At 42.2% G+C, this 16,532-nt stretch overlaps 1 protein-coding gene across 4 annotated transcripts in view; it reads right to left on the reverse strand.

Moving 5' to 3' along the window:
* Nucleotides 1-16,532, reverse strand: part of MLLT6 (MLLT6, PHD finger containing) — a 111,142-nt gene that overhangs the window by 52,852 nt on the left and 41,758 nt on the right. For all 4 annotated transcript variants that reach the window (XM_044444460.1, XM_044444459.1, XM_044444458.1 and 1 more), the window contains exon 8: nt 5,169-5,267. In XM_044444460.1, coding sequence (XP_044300395.1) covers nt 5,169-5,267 — 99 coding nt within the window. The remainder of the gene's footprint in view (nt 1-5,168; nt 5,268-16,532) is intronic.

Below are 16,532 nucleotides of genomic sequence, written 5' to 3' on the forward strand. Positions count from 1 at the left end.
AGTGGCCCACTCTTGGCATGTTCTGCTACAGTTGAACTCATTTGCCTACAATTTGGTTCTGCTGCTGTTGCTTCTGGGGAGGGTGGGGTTAAAACACCCTGGAGCTTTTCTTGGGAGAAAGCAGCTGCAGACATTAAGGAGGAAACAGTGAAGCCCCTGGAGGCCTGACTGAAGGCAGAGCCCCAAATGCCCACCCCTGATGCTATCTTTCCCAAGCCATTCGGATGTACTGGACTGCAACTCCCAGAATTCCTAGCCAGCATATATTCCAAACTGGTCATGCACAAGTCCATTACTTGGCTTTGAAAGGCTATAATCCTTTTGGTGTGGAACAAAGTACGTACATTGGGACTGGCTCTGACCCATCGCTACAACAAAATTTCAATTCTTGGGAGGAGTTTTGAGGATTCTGGTGCTCCCAGAGAGTCACTTGAAACTTTGCTCTCCTGGCCCTTCTGTTGACTGATCTGATGGGGGCAAATGTTTAGGAAGAGGCTTTTCTAGCTTTGAGAACTTTGCACTGTAATGGAAACTGCATGTCAGATTTCAGTAAGTGGCTCAAGTATCTGTATAGATGCCTCTTACATATACCCTTGGGGGCACTTGTTTCTCCTCTCCTCCAATTCTAGATCTGAGCATCTCTTTCCCCAGAAAAGGGCATGTTCCATCACTGGGAAGAAAGCCTGACAGCTAGATAGTTCCAATATATTGCCCATGGGGTTTTTGCTGAGCATTATGGGAGTTTCAATCCTACATGTAGGTAGGAGAAGGCTGCCCTAGCATATATCATGCAGTTTCTTACCACTTGCCTGTACTGTTCACATGCTGAACAACCCAGTGGTTTCCCTCATTGACTTTGACCCCAAAACATCTGAGTGAACTCTACCTAAATGTCTCCACAAATAAAAAACATCAAAAGGTCCTTCACAAATTATGCACAACTGATCACTGTTTACTTCAAACATCAAGATTTATCAAACATTTAGCCCCTCAACCCAATCCACATGGGAGTTTCATTTAATCTCTCTCAGGGGCTTATACATGGCACAAATTCTTCCACATTAAATAGATGCTATTTCAAGATGGGAGGTGGGGAGAATAAAGTAGATGCCTCCTAGACCAAGCATCAGAGAACAGAATTAAAGCTGAACCAACCTATAAGATTATAAAGCCACATTCGGGTTAGGGTAAATTCAATTAAAATAATCCAGTTTAATTAAATGGGATAGGAATTCAGGGCAAAGGGCAGTTTGCTCAGGAAGGATTCACACAAGATAAGCAAAGATTTTTTTCAGATAAAATGGTTAAACAGACAATGCTTTTAAGAAGTAAAAGCAAGTGGGTCCTACCTACAACTTTCCAACTGATGCTTTGTATGCTTCAAGTCCTGCACCAATATGGATGAGGCCTGGAACACACTGTGGAGAACCAGAATTCAAAGTCCTGCAGTGGACTTAGGCACTATTCTGCTCCTACAGCAGGGTTCTGCTGGGTAGTGAAAAGAACCCGGGGTCAGGCCACAGGACAAAAAAGAAAATATGCATAATGCTGCATAAGTGAATTTAAGCATGCTCCAAAGCCTCTGTGCACACGTCTTTAAAGGACCCTGTCTTCTACGCACACCCTTAAGTATAAAAAGATGTATGGTCAGGGGAGTTGGGGGTACTTGATTTTTGGGGGGAAAATCCTCAAACAGAATGATTCAAAGGGGAGGCAGCAAGAGGCAAATCCCATGTGGACAAAAAGTCAGCTAATCCCAAAGGATCACTTACAACAGATTATAAGGGCCCCTGTACCTTTATTTCAGCAAGTGTCTATGGACCACCGGGAGGTGGGGCAGATGGTCTTCCTGAAATTCAGGGCTCCAAATGAAAAATCCAGTCCTAGTGAGCCTCCCCCAACACCACCTCTGTTCTACAGCCATTGCAGGAATAGGCTGAGCTCCCAGCCAGCTGGTGCCCTAGATCACTATTCTCTTAAATCACATTATAAGATCTGTATTTCCAACTTTCTATGCCTTGGGAGAAAGCAAGCACCTGGAACAGAATATGTAAGCAGCAAGCAGTCCAGGAAACAGGGATAGAAAGGAGAACCCTTGATTTTCAAGCTTATCTAAATTCTCCAAATATCAGTGCCTTTCGTTTTCAACCTGCTGCTCTGTTCACTTGAATGGAGAAAGCATGTACTTTGAATGGGAAAAGTGCACATTCATTTTCTAGAAGTGCATGTTTTCACCACTGGGTTTTTTTTTTTTTTTGGAAAAATGTATATTTTCATGTGTGTGCATGTTAAAAAATATGCATTTTTCTAATGTGATTGCAAATTTGGGAATCTATCAACTTTCCTAAAAAAAGAAAATTCATGAATGCAAAGAACACATTTGCATTATTTCCAAACAGAAACAAAATTCTAGGAAGCATAGTGGGAAAGTCTAATGACTTCCCTTCTCAGGTTGTAGAAGTTTCTGCTGCGGAAACATTGCAAACTCTGGGGATTTATAGCAGACACCGGACATGAGGCTCGTTCTCTGACAGTACTTGATTATCTGTGGTGTTACTGCACCCACTTAAACCTTTTCCCTGGAATAGTAATCCCATTGCCACTAGGGACAAGGAACTGGCTGCCAACCCTATAAGGAGTGTCTGCTTTGAGCCTTACTGCACCTGATACAGAAATGTCTTGTCTGATACCACGCTTGCAAAAGCAGAGCTTGCCAAGCTCATTTACCATGTTTTCTTGCTTCTGAAATATTCTCTTGAATATATATCAAATGTATTCCCAGACTCTATATGTTATCCAGGCTGGAGCAACTGCTAGTATTCTATTGCTCGAAACCTGACCACTGGTGGTCCTCCCCTTAGGGTGGCTACCTATAGGTCACCAAAAAACAGGGCATCAATTGGTATAAAGTGTGCATATGCTAATTGTTATGTATAGATGCACACTAAGAAGAATTACTGTACTTTATGCAAAAATACAATCTTATTTCATTATAATGGGGCCAACTGTGACCAATGCCCTACATCCCTGCCTGCTTACTCTACTCTTGGTGTCTGATTCCAAGGCCCATGTGCTTGTAGCAACATACTATTTTTTTACCTTTGTACTGATCTTGGACCAGTCAGCCCTTCAAATGGGGGATGCTTTGAAGGTGAAAGCTGTTTTGTGAAAGCCCTTCAAGCAGAGGAATGTTCTCTGTAAAGTTGGACACATGGTCATGTCCTTTGACGAGCAAGAACCCACGATATGCTGTATATCAGGGAATTTCAAAATAGCTCTGTACTGAAAGCAGGCACATCCTGCTATTCACACAACTAATTAAACATCCTGCTACCTGCAATTCAGAAAGGATCATACCCCAATTGATTGGGATGACAGTATCAGCCTTGCTGTCCAAATTGTTAAATAGTAGGATTTGGTTCGTATCTATTTTCACTGAAGCATTTCCATGCTCAAACATTATGTTTTCCTGAAGTATTTTAATTACTTTAAACTAGCTGCATTTTTGTGATATGTGAACACCATCTCAGCCAACTGTCTCCTACAGTCTCACAAAGTATCAGGTGAAATCTAGATCTAAAATATGTCTGCCTAAGAACACCCACCTAGTTGTGCAACAAAAAGACAACTGTACCCATACTGTAGTGCAATCCAGAACAAAATGAATGTCCTTGAGTAAACATGCTTACACAATCTTAGCATTTTGAAGGTTTGAAAGAGGAAATGAAATCTGAAAAAAGGATGACTACTTGTGACATGTATGCTTGTTCCATTTTCTCCTCTAGTAAACAAGGTGTTTTCAGATGGATGGCTCCTAGCACTACCAATCAAAACAAATTGTACAACTTTTCTGTCTTTTCCTTCTTAACAGATTTTTATAGAACAAAAAGGATCAAAGAAGAAGTGTAAAAACATGGCAGGGTTACAAGTAGAAGATCACATTGTCTGGACCTCACATAAAATTCCATGAATGGAACAAGGCAGTTGCATGATCAAAGCATGTTTCAAAACTCTGCAAAACCTGTTCAGTCAGATGCAACCAGAGGACAAAAGAAATGCATGTATATGGACTATGGAAAGCAATGCCTCTCTCAAGCCAGTTTCAAAAGTATTGTGTCAGTCTCCAACCCAGCCTCAAAACCCAATTATGCATTTTGCCTGCCAGCGAAAACCTGTATCTGAAAGCATCCACACACTGAATCAAACAACTGAGAATGCTGAAGGTATGGCACTCTGAGCAAAGAGAACTGCTGAAATTCAAGTCAATAGATGGATTTTCCATAGAAAATCTACTGCCAGAGGCTTGGAAAATAGAATGAAATAGAATTCCTCCTGCTGGCTCTGTACTTCCCCACCTAATAGGCCAGTCCTGATTTGGCCCTAGAATAAACAGAACCCACTCATTTCACTTGGTTTACAACACACACACACTCTTTCCTCTCACTTTTTTTTAAGGCTACAGGAGGCCTGAATAAGAACATGTGCTTCAAGAACGAGCTGGGACATGCTTCTGTAATCACTAGAGGGTTTAGATTATGTCGTCAGTAGCAGACAGCTGCAAAGTGGAATTCCCAGGGCTCTGTGTCTGCCAGTGGTGGGGAAGAGTGGGGGGGGGGGGGGATGCAAGCAATTAGGGCCTGAAACAAATTGGAATGGGTGGGGCAGTCTTTTTCTCTGCGCTTGCCTTCCCTGGTTCATTTAATCCCATCTTCAAGGGAGCTATCACCAAGGCTGGGTATCAGATTCTCATCCTGCACTTTAGTAATCACATTTTGAGTATCCAGGAAATAAAAATGCATTCTGCATTCTGAGGAAGGATACAACAATTACTGCATATGTTTATTTGGCATGTTGATTGTGCTTGTAAGTAGCCATGAGGAGCTATGCAGAGCACCATCCTGGCTGGGAACTGATGTCCTGCTCTCTTCCCAGTTGGGCATTTGAGATTTCACCATATATATTTTCAGACTTACCTACGCAGACATGAGGGCTAGAAACTTACTGCTTTTTACAAAACAAATCCTGAGATTTTTCAGGAGGGTGTATTTTACAGTTAACACCAAATGCCATTGTGCTTGTGCAATGTGATATGAACTCAGTCAAAATAGGGTGGACTCAGCGTAGAGCCAGTGCCTTGCTGCAAAGAATCCACATACACTTCCCATTACCTTCTCAGTGACAATGGTTGTGGAGGATAATGTGAGGCTGGTGGGTGATTCTGAGCGTTTCTTGTGCTTCAGTTTAGGCCTTTCTTTGTCCTTCCGACTCTGTAAAAGGAAGAACAAAAGACAACGTTTTCTACCTTCCATCAGAAAGTAAGAAAGGAAACTGTTAAGGGAAAAGGCACCAGGTGATCATGAACGTTAAGAGTATATAACTCACAAACTGTTACTTTCTCCACCATCTGCAATACCTCAGCCTCCCCCTCTAAACATCTGCCTGAAACTACTGCCCCAGCTGCAGGCAACATCTGGCACATGCAAAATACCAAGAGAAGACCCTCAAATTCATATCAGATTCAGAACAACTAAGCTAAAAATTTATGTATAATGTGGAAGAAATGCAAGACTCTTCAGTTATAGATCATGAAAGAATTTCTCCTTCTCGGCCAGGTTCGTTAGATGTCTCCTGGATTTAGTATTTACTAAAAATATAATCTCTAAATCCTAAGCAAGTGTTGTCTGGGCTTTTTAGTACCCAGAAAAGTTTGACGCTTTATCCCAATAAAGTAGTCAAACAGTTCTGCTTAGACGTACTTGGTTTGTATTATGGCTCATTCGTTTCTGGTGGAGGAATGACTCAAGCCCCTTCTTGTTAACCAATGAAAAACCTAGTCACTAACCATGGCTCACCTTGCTGCCTGAGGGACTAGAAACATCTTTCAAATTAAATTAAACAGCATACTAGAATTATACCTGCTGTCAAAATCCTCCCCCACCCCCTGGCAAGTTTCATTAGTAGAAGTAACCAAACACATCCAGTCTTGTTTAGAGACTCAAGAGCAGTGCTGGCAGAGTCCTTTGCAGAGTCCACATGAAGGGCTGCTTCTCACTAGCATTTCAAAGGCTCAGGATGTATTCAAGGGATTTACTGGATAAATTTATAAGCACTTGAAGCCCTGTGGGAAAAGGCTTGGTTGTTGTTGTTTGTGTGGCCTTTGGTTCCACCCTATTTCCCTTCTGGCTCATCTGGGTCAGGAAGGGAATTCAGTATCATGCCCTCAAGCTTCTTCAACATTTGCCTAATTCATTCATTAGTCCATTCCTAACATGGGCAAATATTCTGGGGACATGCCATGTAGCTCAGCAGTTGAACACACATTTTGCATGCAAAAGGTTCCAGCATCAATCCCTGGCATCCTCAGTGAGAGGAGGAGTGGGGACCTCTTTCACCCTAAGAGCTGAGCTCAACTTCACAAAAGCTGCCCTTGGTCCCGCCCACGGTTGTGGGCAAGGGATGGCAAAGTTAAAGACCAAAGTGGGGCCAAAAAACCTCCTCCCACACATATCATAGCTTATGCCTCTTACTCCCAGTAATTAAGTTTGTAAGGAAAGCATTTCAGCTTTTAGAACAGGGAAAAACTTACACTTAAGATGGAAACCCACCAAACAATCTGTGTTTTGGAGAAGGGAGTATGGACAGCTGGGGAACATCAGATGAGCCAGATTGGGATCCCAGAAATGCTGGATTTGACCCTAACCCACTCCTGAATTAAAGACATCAGTTGATGGGAAAGGCCTTCGCCAAAGCCCTGGACAGATGCTGCCAGTCAGAGTATGGCCACATTGCCAGATTGTCTTGGGATGCGTTAGGGCCTGTGTCTCCCACCTGTGGTGCTTCTTCAGTACCCTGCAGTGGTACATTCATATGCAGTGTCTTCTATTTAATCATTACAGAAAGGCCAAAGTGTTCTAAGCTTGCCTGCAACCCACTTTGAGTATTTTATAGAAATGTAGGAGATAAACATTGATCTTTGCTTACTGTTGCCTACATTAGACATAATGCAGTGGTCACTGGATGCAATTCTCCTCTCTCACTAGTCTCTTGAATATTGCATCTTTTTCTGTACACAACACGTTCACTGGACTAAGGCATTTAGAGGATATACAATGGTTACCACTGCCATTTTCCTACTATAGGATATATTAACATGCAATTTAAAGAATATATTTTATTTTAATTTTAAAAATTATCTAGCCCTTGAGCCGGACTGTTTCAGGCCACAATTCATGGATTGTTTTGATTGTTTTCCGATTTTAATGTTGTAAGTCGTCCTGAGACGTTGTCATAAAGGACGGCATATAAATGTTTTAAATAAATAAAGTAAATTCTGGAAGCACATAGAAAAGGCACAGACTGCCTTTTTCGCATGACACACACATATTTTCCTCCTATTTACTTTGCAGCCATGAAATCTGCATTTATTTTATTTTAATTTATTCCATTTCTATACCTTCTGATAGCCAAAGCTCTCCTTTCTCCTCCATCTAGTTCTTTTTCCTCTTCTACTTTCTGCCCATGAAATGTGCATATGTTGCCAATTTTTTAAAAAGATGTGCAAATTTTCCAAGCAGTTAAAAAACACACTTTAGAAGTGGCAAACCATGATAAAACAAAGAGGGTGCCAGCACCAGCAGGAATTATACCTGTCACCAGCTAGCGTGACCCCGCCATTCACACCACTCCACTCAGCCACCTTCTCAGGATTTGTTTTAGATCTGTCAGGGAACTCCAGTAATGGCAACAGTGAATGCTACAAAACGGAGCCACAATGAATGGGGGATCAATATCTCCCCTTTCTGAAGATGCTGGAAACCTGGGGCAGCATGAAAAATGTGCAGTGCACTGAGAACTGTAATCCAGAGGATTACATTACTAAGAATGAGATCTTCTCATCAACCCCTTTTTGGTGTACCCATTTTTCTCCCCTTAGCAGTGATTTTCAGTTGACAGCTTAGCAACTGTATTTGCTCCCACTGATTGCTGAAATTTAAAAAGACGTCAGACAGGCAAGACTACGTGTATGGGACAGCTGGAAGTACACAGTTATGCACCTCTAAAAGAGTGACAAAATGTTTTTTTTAATTATGAACACAACTACACAATCTTCTCAGGCAAAAACAAACAAACAAACAAACCCTGACCCCAATGGCACATTTTTGAGGCTCTGGAAAAAAATGATAGCAAATGAAAGGGGGTAATCAGATGGGAAGACAAATCAGGTTCTACCTTAAAAGACCCTGGGATACTGGCTGCAGGATTAAAAGGGAAGGAGAGGACAACCTATAACAGGCCTGATTGTCTGTTGGATGTACTGGGGTTGTTCCATGAACAACCAAACAGCCATAGCTTATTTGCAATGTGTCTAACCATATCATGTAAACATGGCCACTACACATTGTGCATAGAGGTCAGCTTTCTCAGAATCTCAGCTTTCACTTTGCAAACTCAAAGACCTATCCCATAACGGAAGCCACGACCATGCTTGTAAACCGTCCCGAGACACTAGTAATGGGACACTATATAAAAGCTTTAAATACATAAAAATAAATAAATAACCCCTTAAGTTTACAAGAGCTGAGCTCGACTGGCAAGCACAGGATGTTTTGGAAGGCACTCATTCATAGGTTTGCTGTAAGTCAGAGCCAACTTGATGGCGAATAGCAAGATATACATGAATGTATGTAAGCAAAACTAGATGAAATCTTTTCTGCCAGAGAAGGGTTTGTTTTGCATCTCTCCCATATCAAGCAAAAGGAAAATAAAGTATGCAAGATTTACCTAATTTATACAGGTTACAGATATATTTCTTCCTGGCACAGAACCTGGATTGTCCAAAAGGAGATTTTAATTTTTTTAAAGCATAGAGTGGGCATGCACTGCACTGCTTTGGGTTTAGAAGAAGATGCAGAAAAGTGTGGGGCCAACATCTGGTGACATCTCAGGTCAAAACAGGGCTGAGGCACATTCTAGTGATCAGGTGTTATGTGTAGCTCTTTGCCCCTCCTCATGTCCCACCAGTACTTGGTCCCACCAGTATTTGGTGTCAAATACCATTGACACATCAATGGTATTTGACACCAAACAAAGGATGATTTACAATTCATTCCAGGATCAAACAAACATGTATTTTGGAGCTAAGACCAAATTAAAAGCTTCCAGCAGTTAGTACATTATTATTATTATTATTATTATTATTATTATTATTATTATTGATCTTATTTCTATACTACCCTAGAGCCTAAGCATTCTGTTCATAAAACAATACAATGAAATACCATGACATTTTCAATTATTTTGAAATATTTCAAATTAATTTAGAAACATGTAAAACAACATATGATTCAGAGTAAACCTGTTCAGCACCTCTGATGGCTACCTCCATCACACCATTAAATATCCTTGGATGTTTATAAATGCCTCAGCATAGAGGCCTGTCTTAACCTAGTGCTGAAAGGATGTCAAGCTTGTTGCTACTTCAGCCTCTGCTGGGAGATTATTCCACAGTTGGGGGGCTGCCACTGAGAAGGCCATCACTCTTATTCTTTCCCTCTGAGCCTCTCTCTGAATTGGCACACAGAAAAATGTTCTAGATGTTGAGCATAGTATCTAGTAGATAATGGTATATAAAATTCCAGATAGACCATTAAAAGCAGAGGCCAGTAAACTCTGAGCCCTCACAACGGACAGCTCCAGTCCTGCCTGACCGCTCAGCTGCTTTTTGGGCTCTTGCTGCCATCCCTGGAGGAAAGGAGGGGGCATGTTTTCTCTCTCGGTTCTCTCATGGATTTTTTCCCCTTAGATGGGCCTGAAAGCACACCTAGCTTCCCCCTCTGTGTTAGGAACAGAAGAGAGGCCAAGAAGGTATTGGGTCCACAGATTCCTCTCCTCTGTTCCTGCCACATTCCCTTCCTCTTCTTTGATTTTAGTGTCAGTTGTTTTATTGGGTCCTGGTATCTCTTCACTGTCTTCAGCTCTTTTAATTTGTTTTACATTTTTAATGTTAAAGATGTTGTTGCTGTACATTTATATCCTGCCCTGTTTCCATGTTAAAGAGACCTAAGACAGCTTGCATGGTCCTCCTCCTCTTCTCCATTTTATTCTCACAGCAACCCTGTGAGGTAGGCTAGGCTGAGAGTCACTGACTGGCCCAAAGTCACCCAGTTGGCTCCATGGTTGAGCAGGCATTAGAATCTAGGCCACCTGAATCTCAGGCCCACACTCTGAACCACTACACCACACTGGCTTCACTTTTGTGAATCACCCGAAAACTTTGGCTATTGAGTTATGGAAATAAAATAAACCAAATAAAATGAATTCCTGAGGTTTAGGTTCCAGCCATAGGAGAGGGAGCAACTGCAAAGGATGCTGGGAGGAGCTAGGAGGGAGTGTAAATCTACACTGAGATCTCAGAACTCTGCGTCAAACTTTGAAGTGCATCTGCTGCATCCACAGCCTCTGGGATGCTGTCTATGGGCTGAACTGTCAATAGACAAAGGACTCTGTGTATCCAGCACTCTGCTGACAACAGGCAGGGCAGGCAGAGGCTGGTGCATTTTATAGCTGCCCGCATCTCTAATTTTATTATGTTCAGCTGGCCTAGCCACTTAAACCCATCTAGTTGACTTGCCTTCCAGTGGGCTAGAGATGAAAAGGCTTGTGAGAGCATTAGACCAATTCATGTCATTGCCTCCCCTGCACTTCCCCCCGCCACCATTTTCTGAGGTCACTGCAAACGCCAAGAGAAGCCACCACAGTGCTTCTTGTAACAGCCAGAAGGGGTGTTTGAAATTCCAGCTTGGATTTCCTCTCCTAAGCTTGTCTATGGCCTCAGGGTGGTAGACAGAGAATCAGCAATATCCTATGGCTTCTCCAGTGCTTCCTAGGATTGGTAGGTAGGAGTACTATTAAATCATTTGGAAGGATATGTTGATACAGCTGATGTTAAGGTATCACAAATTTATTTATAGCAGCTGCTAAAATGTCCAAGGTTCAATAGGATTGGGACAGAGCTTTGATACTTAAACTTACATATTGGATCCCAGTTCATGAAAACCAACTGTATGAAAAAATCTAAAGAAGAGGTCACGTTTTGCTAATTTCTCAACATATAAATTTGAAGATGGCAGATACCCTTACTCATTGGCCAGGCCTGCACAACACAACAGCCCACCATGGCTCAATTTACCTGCAGAGAATTGTTGTGTCATGCCTGGCACATGCCTGTGGGCACCCCGAATGCTGTGCCATGCAAACCAAAGCAATGGGGATTGTCTGAAGGTTAAATAACCCTCAAATAACAATGCACAGTACAAAAAGCCACAGCAATCCAGGCTCTCATGCACATCATGCAAATATGACACTCACAGGTGCCTGGGATGATAACCCCATGGAAATTAAGCCATGGTAGATTGTCATGTCGTGTGAACCAAATCATTAGGTTAGTATGAGGAATCAATCCCTTATTATTTTCTCTATGGCTATAAAATAAAAATTAAAAATGAAATGAATTTTTAAAATGTAGGTTTTGAAGTGCTGGTCTTAACTTAGAAAATCCTGTATGGTTTGGGATTAAGGTATCTGCCAATTATACGACTTACTCATTAGAAACCCTGCTCAACATGCTCCTACCTTCAAACATGCAGCACAGTCATATCTGGGGAGAGCCTCTGCTTTTAATTACCCCTTCCCACCAAATCCACATGACATTAACTTTGCTGTCTTTTATGCTGAAGATTTTTTAATTGGGACTTTAATGGGAGATTTTTTTCTTTTCTTGCTTTTTCTGTTATGATTTTCTTCTACTTGTATTTACAACTATTTTTGTATTTGGAATACAAGAGACTTAAAGAAAGAATACATACACACAAGTTGCATAATCTATATATATTATGCTTTTCTTTGCATGAACATTGTTTGTTTACATGTAACATATGAAGTTTCAGCCCGATACGTGTGCGCGTACACGCACGTGCACACACACACACAGGTCTACATTCAATTGAACTCAGAGGAACTTGATTCTGAAGAGACGTGCATAGGGCTGCAATGTTAATTCCTTTTTTCTAGGCAGGTACAAGAATGGTGATTTCATATGAACAAAGAAATATCCAATCAATTCCTCAAAACAAGTACTTTTACATGAAAGAACGTGGAAGAAATGTTTTAACATATTGAAGAAGAATGTTAAAATTCTATGAAATTTCTAAATAACAGATTAACAATTCTGATTTTCAGCATTTCCAACTGACATCCTTTGCAATTAGCTCAGACCAACCAAGCTTAATCCCAAATACCTGCAGACTTATATTAATGTTTCAGTGCTAATATAAATTAATCATTTTCTAATTATTTAGCTTACTTGCTAAATATTTTTCACAGTCGCATGTCAATACTGTCCTGGATTTTACTGCACATTGTTTTAATTTAGGTTTGCATTTTGCATTTAGGTTTTCAGAGTACACAGAATGTTGGCGTTCCATTTCTTGTAAAAAGGGACAGGTTTGAAGATCCACCTTACAGCATATCAGTTGCTGTAGTGTATAGCATAAGGAGAAACATAAAATCTGGGTTCTCTTCCTAGTGTTTGACTCTTTTAAACTTGGAAATGGTGGAGGACATCATTAAAAACGTGAGAATTACAGCATGTGAACACAGAACTTGCAGGTTAGTGTGACTGCAGTAGAGATGTGGGATCTTTTAAAACACGTTTCTTTCAAAGTTATACATAAATTTCTATTGCTTGTTGCTTGGCCCAAATCCCTCTTTCTACCCACACAAACTCTTTGCCAATATTACATTCTCATCAAACTCCAAAAGGAGCCTGCAAATGGGCTTTAAAAAGCAGCAAAATAAGAAACCCTGAGTTTGGTGTTCTTCGTTGGTGCTGGTGGTGTAAAAACAGACCCAGAACACGTATCCTGGAATGCAGAGGGAAGTATCTTGGAAACAAACTGAAAAACTAGTCACCCGCTCTAATATTTCCATAGATTTCCCTACCACCACCCCACTTCTGGCTCAGGGAGCACATCCTCATTCCCCTCCAGCTTATATTCCCCCACCCTCCGGAAAGGAAACAAAAGCTGTATCTCTGTCTTCATAAAAATCTATCTACACGTCTTACCTATCTTCCCTAACTCTAGATTATAGATTTAGGGGCACTCTGTCATTTGGTAAGCAGGAGACAGTCAGGTTGGAAGAGGGGGCCCTGACAGTATGAGTTCCTCAAAATAAAAGGCCACCCCTACCTTCCCGACTCTCCTCCTCTGCAGCAGAAAGCTCTCTGGGTATGCCTGGATGTGCAAATCGCATTGGGGTTGCCAAGTTCATCTCACTGCCCAAAGTTCACCAACAGGAAGAAAGTTCCCCCCCACCCCCACCCCCACCGACGGGAGTTTCAAGCAGCTCGGGGGTGGCATTTCAGCAGGCACAGGAAAGCCCGACAGTTAATGAGGAGAAGGAGAGCGAGAAATAGAAAAGAAGGGGAGAGAAGGAAAGGAACGGGGAGAGGGTTAACTCTCGCCTAGCGAGCCAGGGAAGGCGGTGCCCATGTTGCACACACTAACTTGTAGATCTCCAACGTCAGGGAGAGTGAAATAGGATCCCTTCAGATGCCAGAGAGGGCCTTGCCCATAAGATCCTCCCAGGCATACCCACCTCCCCACCCCCAGCCCTTCCCCGCAATCGCCCGGGCACAGCCGGAGGAGCGGAGCGCAGGAGTCCCGAGAGAAACGCATGATAAGCCCTGCCCGAGAGGCAGCCGCCTTTCGCGTGCCTGGGAGCAGAATGAGGCAAAGAGCACGGCTTCATCCGAGCACCGGCTCACCGTGTCCCAGCCTCGGGACGCGGTGGTAAAGAGGAGGGGGGCTGAGCACCTCTGAGCGTATACAGAACACCGGGCCTAGCTGCAGCCAGAAAGCTGTTCAGGGATTGTTCCTCTGAACATGTACAAAATATTTCCTGTCCTCTCCCTCACCAACCTTTTCTTCCCCCTCTCTTGCATCCTCCGGGTTTGGAACTAGTTGTTCGCAAAAACATTCAAAGCACGTTCTGCCCTTTACCTAATCAATTCCTCCCCGACCCCAAACACACGAAGTACTTCTGAGCACAAGGAAATGGTATTTCCCTTAACACAATGAAAACACAGACTATATCCCATGCTTCTAGGAAAGGAGTGAGAGAGAGAGCTTTCAGGCCAGACAAAGGGAGCAGCTTAGCCCTCAAATCCTACAGAAAATAAGTACCTCTGAACATGTGCAGAAAAAAAAGTACAGGTTGAATACGAATTCGTTTCTGTCAGTTCAGGGGAAAAGGCTTCGCTTTGCAAATTAGATTCTGGGCAGCTGGGATGCATTTTAATCCAAAAGGTAAACTGCTGACAGGGCAAAATATCCAGGTGTTGCTGAACTGCAGGTACAGTACTGGATTCTTCCTGCATCTCCTTTACTTGCCCTAAAGAATTCTTGCACCTATCACAGACATGCTCACTTGAGAAATGCTGGATTCTTAATACTGTAATCTTAATCATACATTTGCCAGAAGAGCATACAAGTTCATAAGCTTGTAATTAATAGAAATACATTAAGAACTTGCTTAGGAGCCTGCTTTTTATTTTTCATTTTAATATAGAACCCACAGTTTCTAAATGCCGATAAGCAGAAAAACAGCTTAGAGGGAAATCTGGAAGTGAAAACTCAGGAAGACTCAGAGGGTTGGAAACAGATTTAGTCAGAGTAGACCCATTAAAGTCAAGTTAGAATTGACTCCTAGCGTTTCCTAGCCATCATGGAGAACACAACTGGATGGTAATACTGGTGGTTGTAGGATTTTTGTCTGACTTAACTTACACAGAACTGCATCCCAAACTTAGACTGTAACCAACCCCTACAGTGTAATCCAATCCATGTCTACAGAGAAGTAGATTTCACAGAGACTTATAGGACTTGTTTCCAGGTAAGTGTGCGTAGGATTGTATCTGTAGTTGTTTACAGTGCAAAAGCAGAAGACAGGTGACCAACTAGTGGTCTGCGACATACCTGGATAAGACCAATAGGGTCTGTGCATGTACCTGGTTAAGACATTAACTGCACTGAGCAGGAAGTTGGTGCTCTCTGGCCCCTTCCAAGCCTACTATGATTCTGTGATCACAACAAGCCACGCTCAAGAAACCAGTAACAACCCATGGATTCTCAGGCTGGCATGTATGTAGTTACCAAACCATGCTGAATCATCCATGCTGCGTTTGTGTAAAAGCAAACTATGTTGACACATACAACCATGGCTGATTGTAATGTGCAAACCCAGTCAATCACTTCTATCTTTTCCTCAATGTGGGTAAAAGCTGAAAGAATCTGGGGACAGTATCTGCAGAAGAGAAATGTTAAGAATAGGGAGGTCAGAGAAATCCAAACCTGACTCAGATGAGTTTGGATTTCTTGGAGGCTGCCCTGTGGATTCCACAGCAGGCCAGCATTCCCAATCTGCATGGCTTGCAGCCCATTTTTTAATTTTGTCCATTTTTGTGCACAGTTGAATTGCAGAAAAACGCACCAACTATAAAACACAAATCAAGAATACATAAATCCTCTTCATGAAGTGTAACAATGGGGCAATTTGCATATTTTTAGAATCAAAACATTGTGCATTTGCACAAATTTCAAGTCCACAAAACAGCAGACTTTGGAGCAAAAGTGGACCCCAAAATCCACAAATCACCAGCAAAACAGCTTTCTCTCCGTTCATACATTCCTACGTAAGATTTACTGGGTTTTGTCACCAATTCAGTGGCTGCACTGGGCACATTTTTAAAGCCCCAAAATATGATTGTGAAACATGTAACATGGCGTTCCATTCACAGCTAATAATTCTTTGGAGGACAGGCGGAGACAACCAAGTGCCCTCCTGATGTTCAAATTATAATTACCATTATCTGCAATCACCAGTCATTCTGTTTGAACTGATGGGAAGTGTAGTCCAAAACATCTTGACAGCACAGAGTTGCCCACCTATGGTTTAGATGGTGTGTGAGATGAAGGTTTTTTCCTAGCTAACTCCAAAATTTCCTTAGCTTGTCTGGTATGGTTATAGAGGAGTGGTGTCACCTATGAAAAGCTGGATCCATCTTGACACATCTAGAATCAATAATTCTCAGGGGAAAGATGAAGACCAACTAGTTGGCTTGCTGCAGAAGGAGGCCTGTGAGAACAGAGCTATCACCTTACAACCTGCAAAGATCTTTCAATCTCCCTTTGAAGACAAAAGGCAACAGTAGCTGCTTCCTAGTTCCCAGCATCCACCATACCCCTCTTCATCTACTTGTTGAGCAGCACACCAGGCTTCTGTTCACCTCAGGTAATTGGCAGATAACAGAACAAAAGCTAGGACAAAAGGAAGGAGCAGTGGTGCTGTGGAACCAGGGCTCACATAAATGCAGCGTTGACACTTTTTGATTACGAGGGGTACTGATGTTCTTTGCCCTAACCCTAACTCATTCAGAATTCCTTGTTTCCCTGGAGTGCAGCTGCAATTCTCAT

The sequence above is a fragment of the Varanus komodoensis genome, unplaced genomic scaffold (assembly GCF_004798865.1).
Source record: "Varanus komodoensis strain SLA01 unplaced genomic scaffold, ASM479886v1 scaffold45, whole genome shotgun sequence".
NCBI classification, from domain to species: Eukaryota; Metazoa; Chordata; class Lepidosauria; order Squamata; family Varanidae; genus Varanus; species Varanus komodoensis.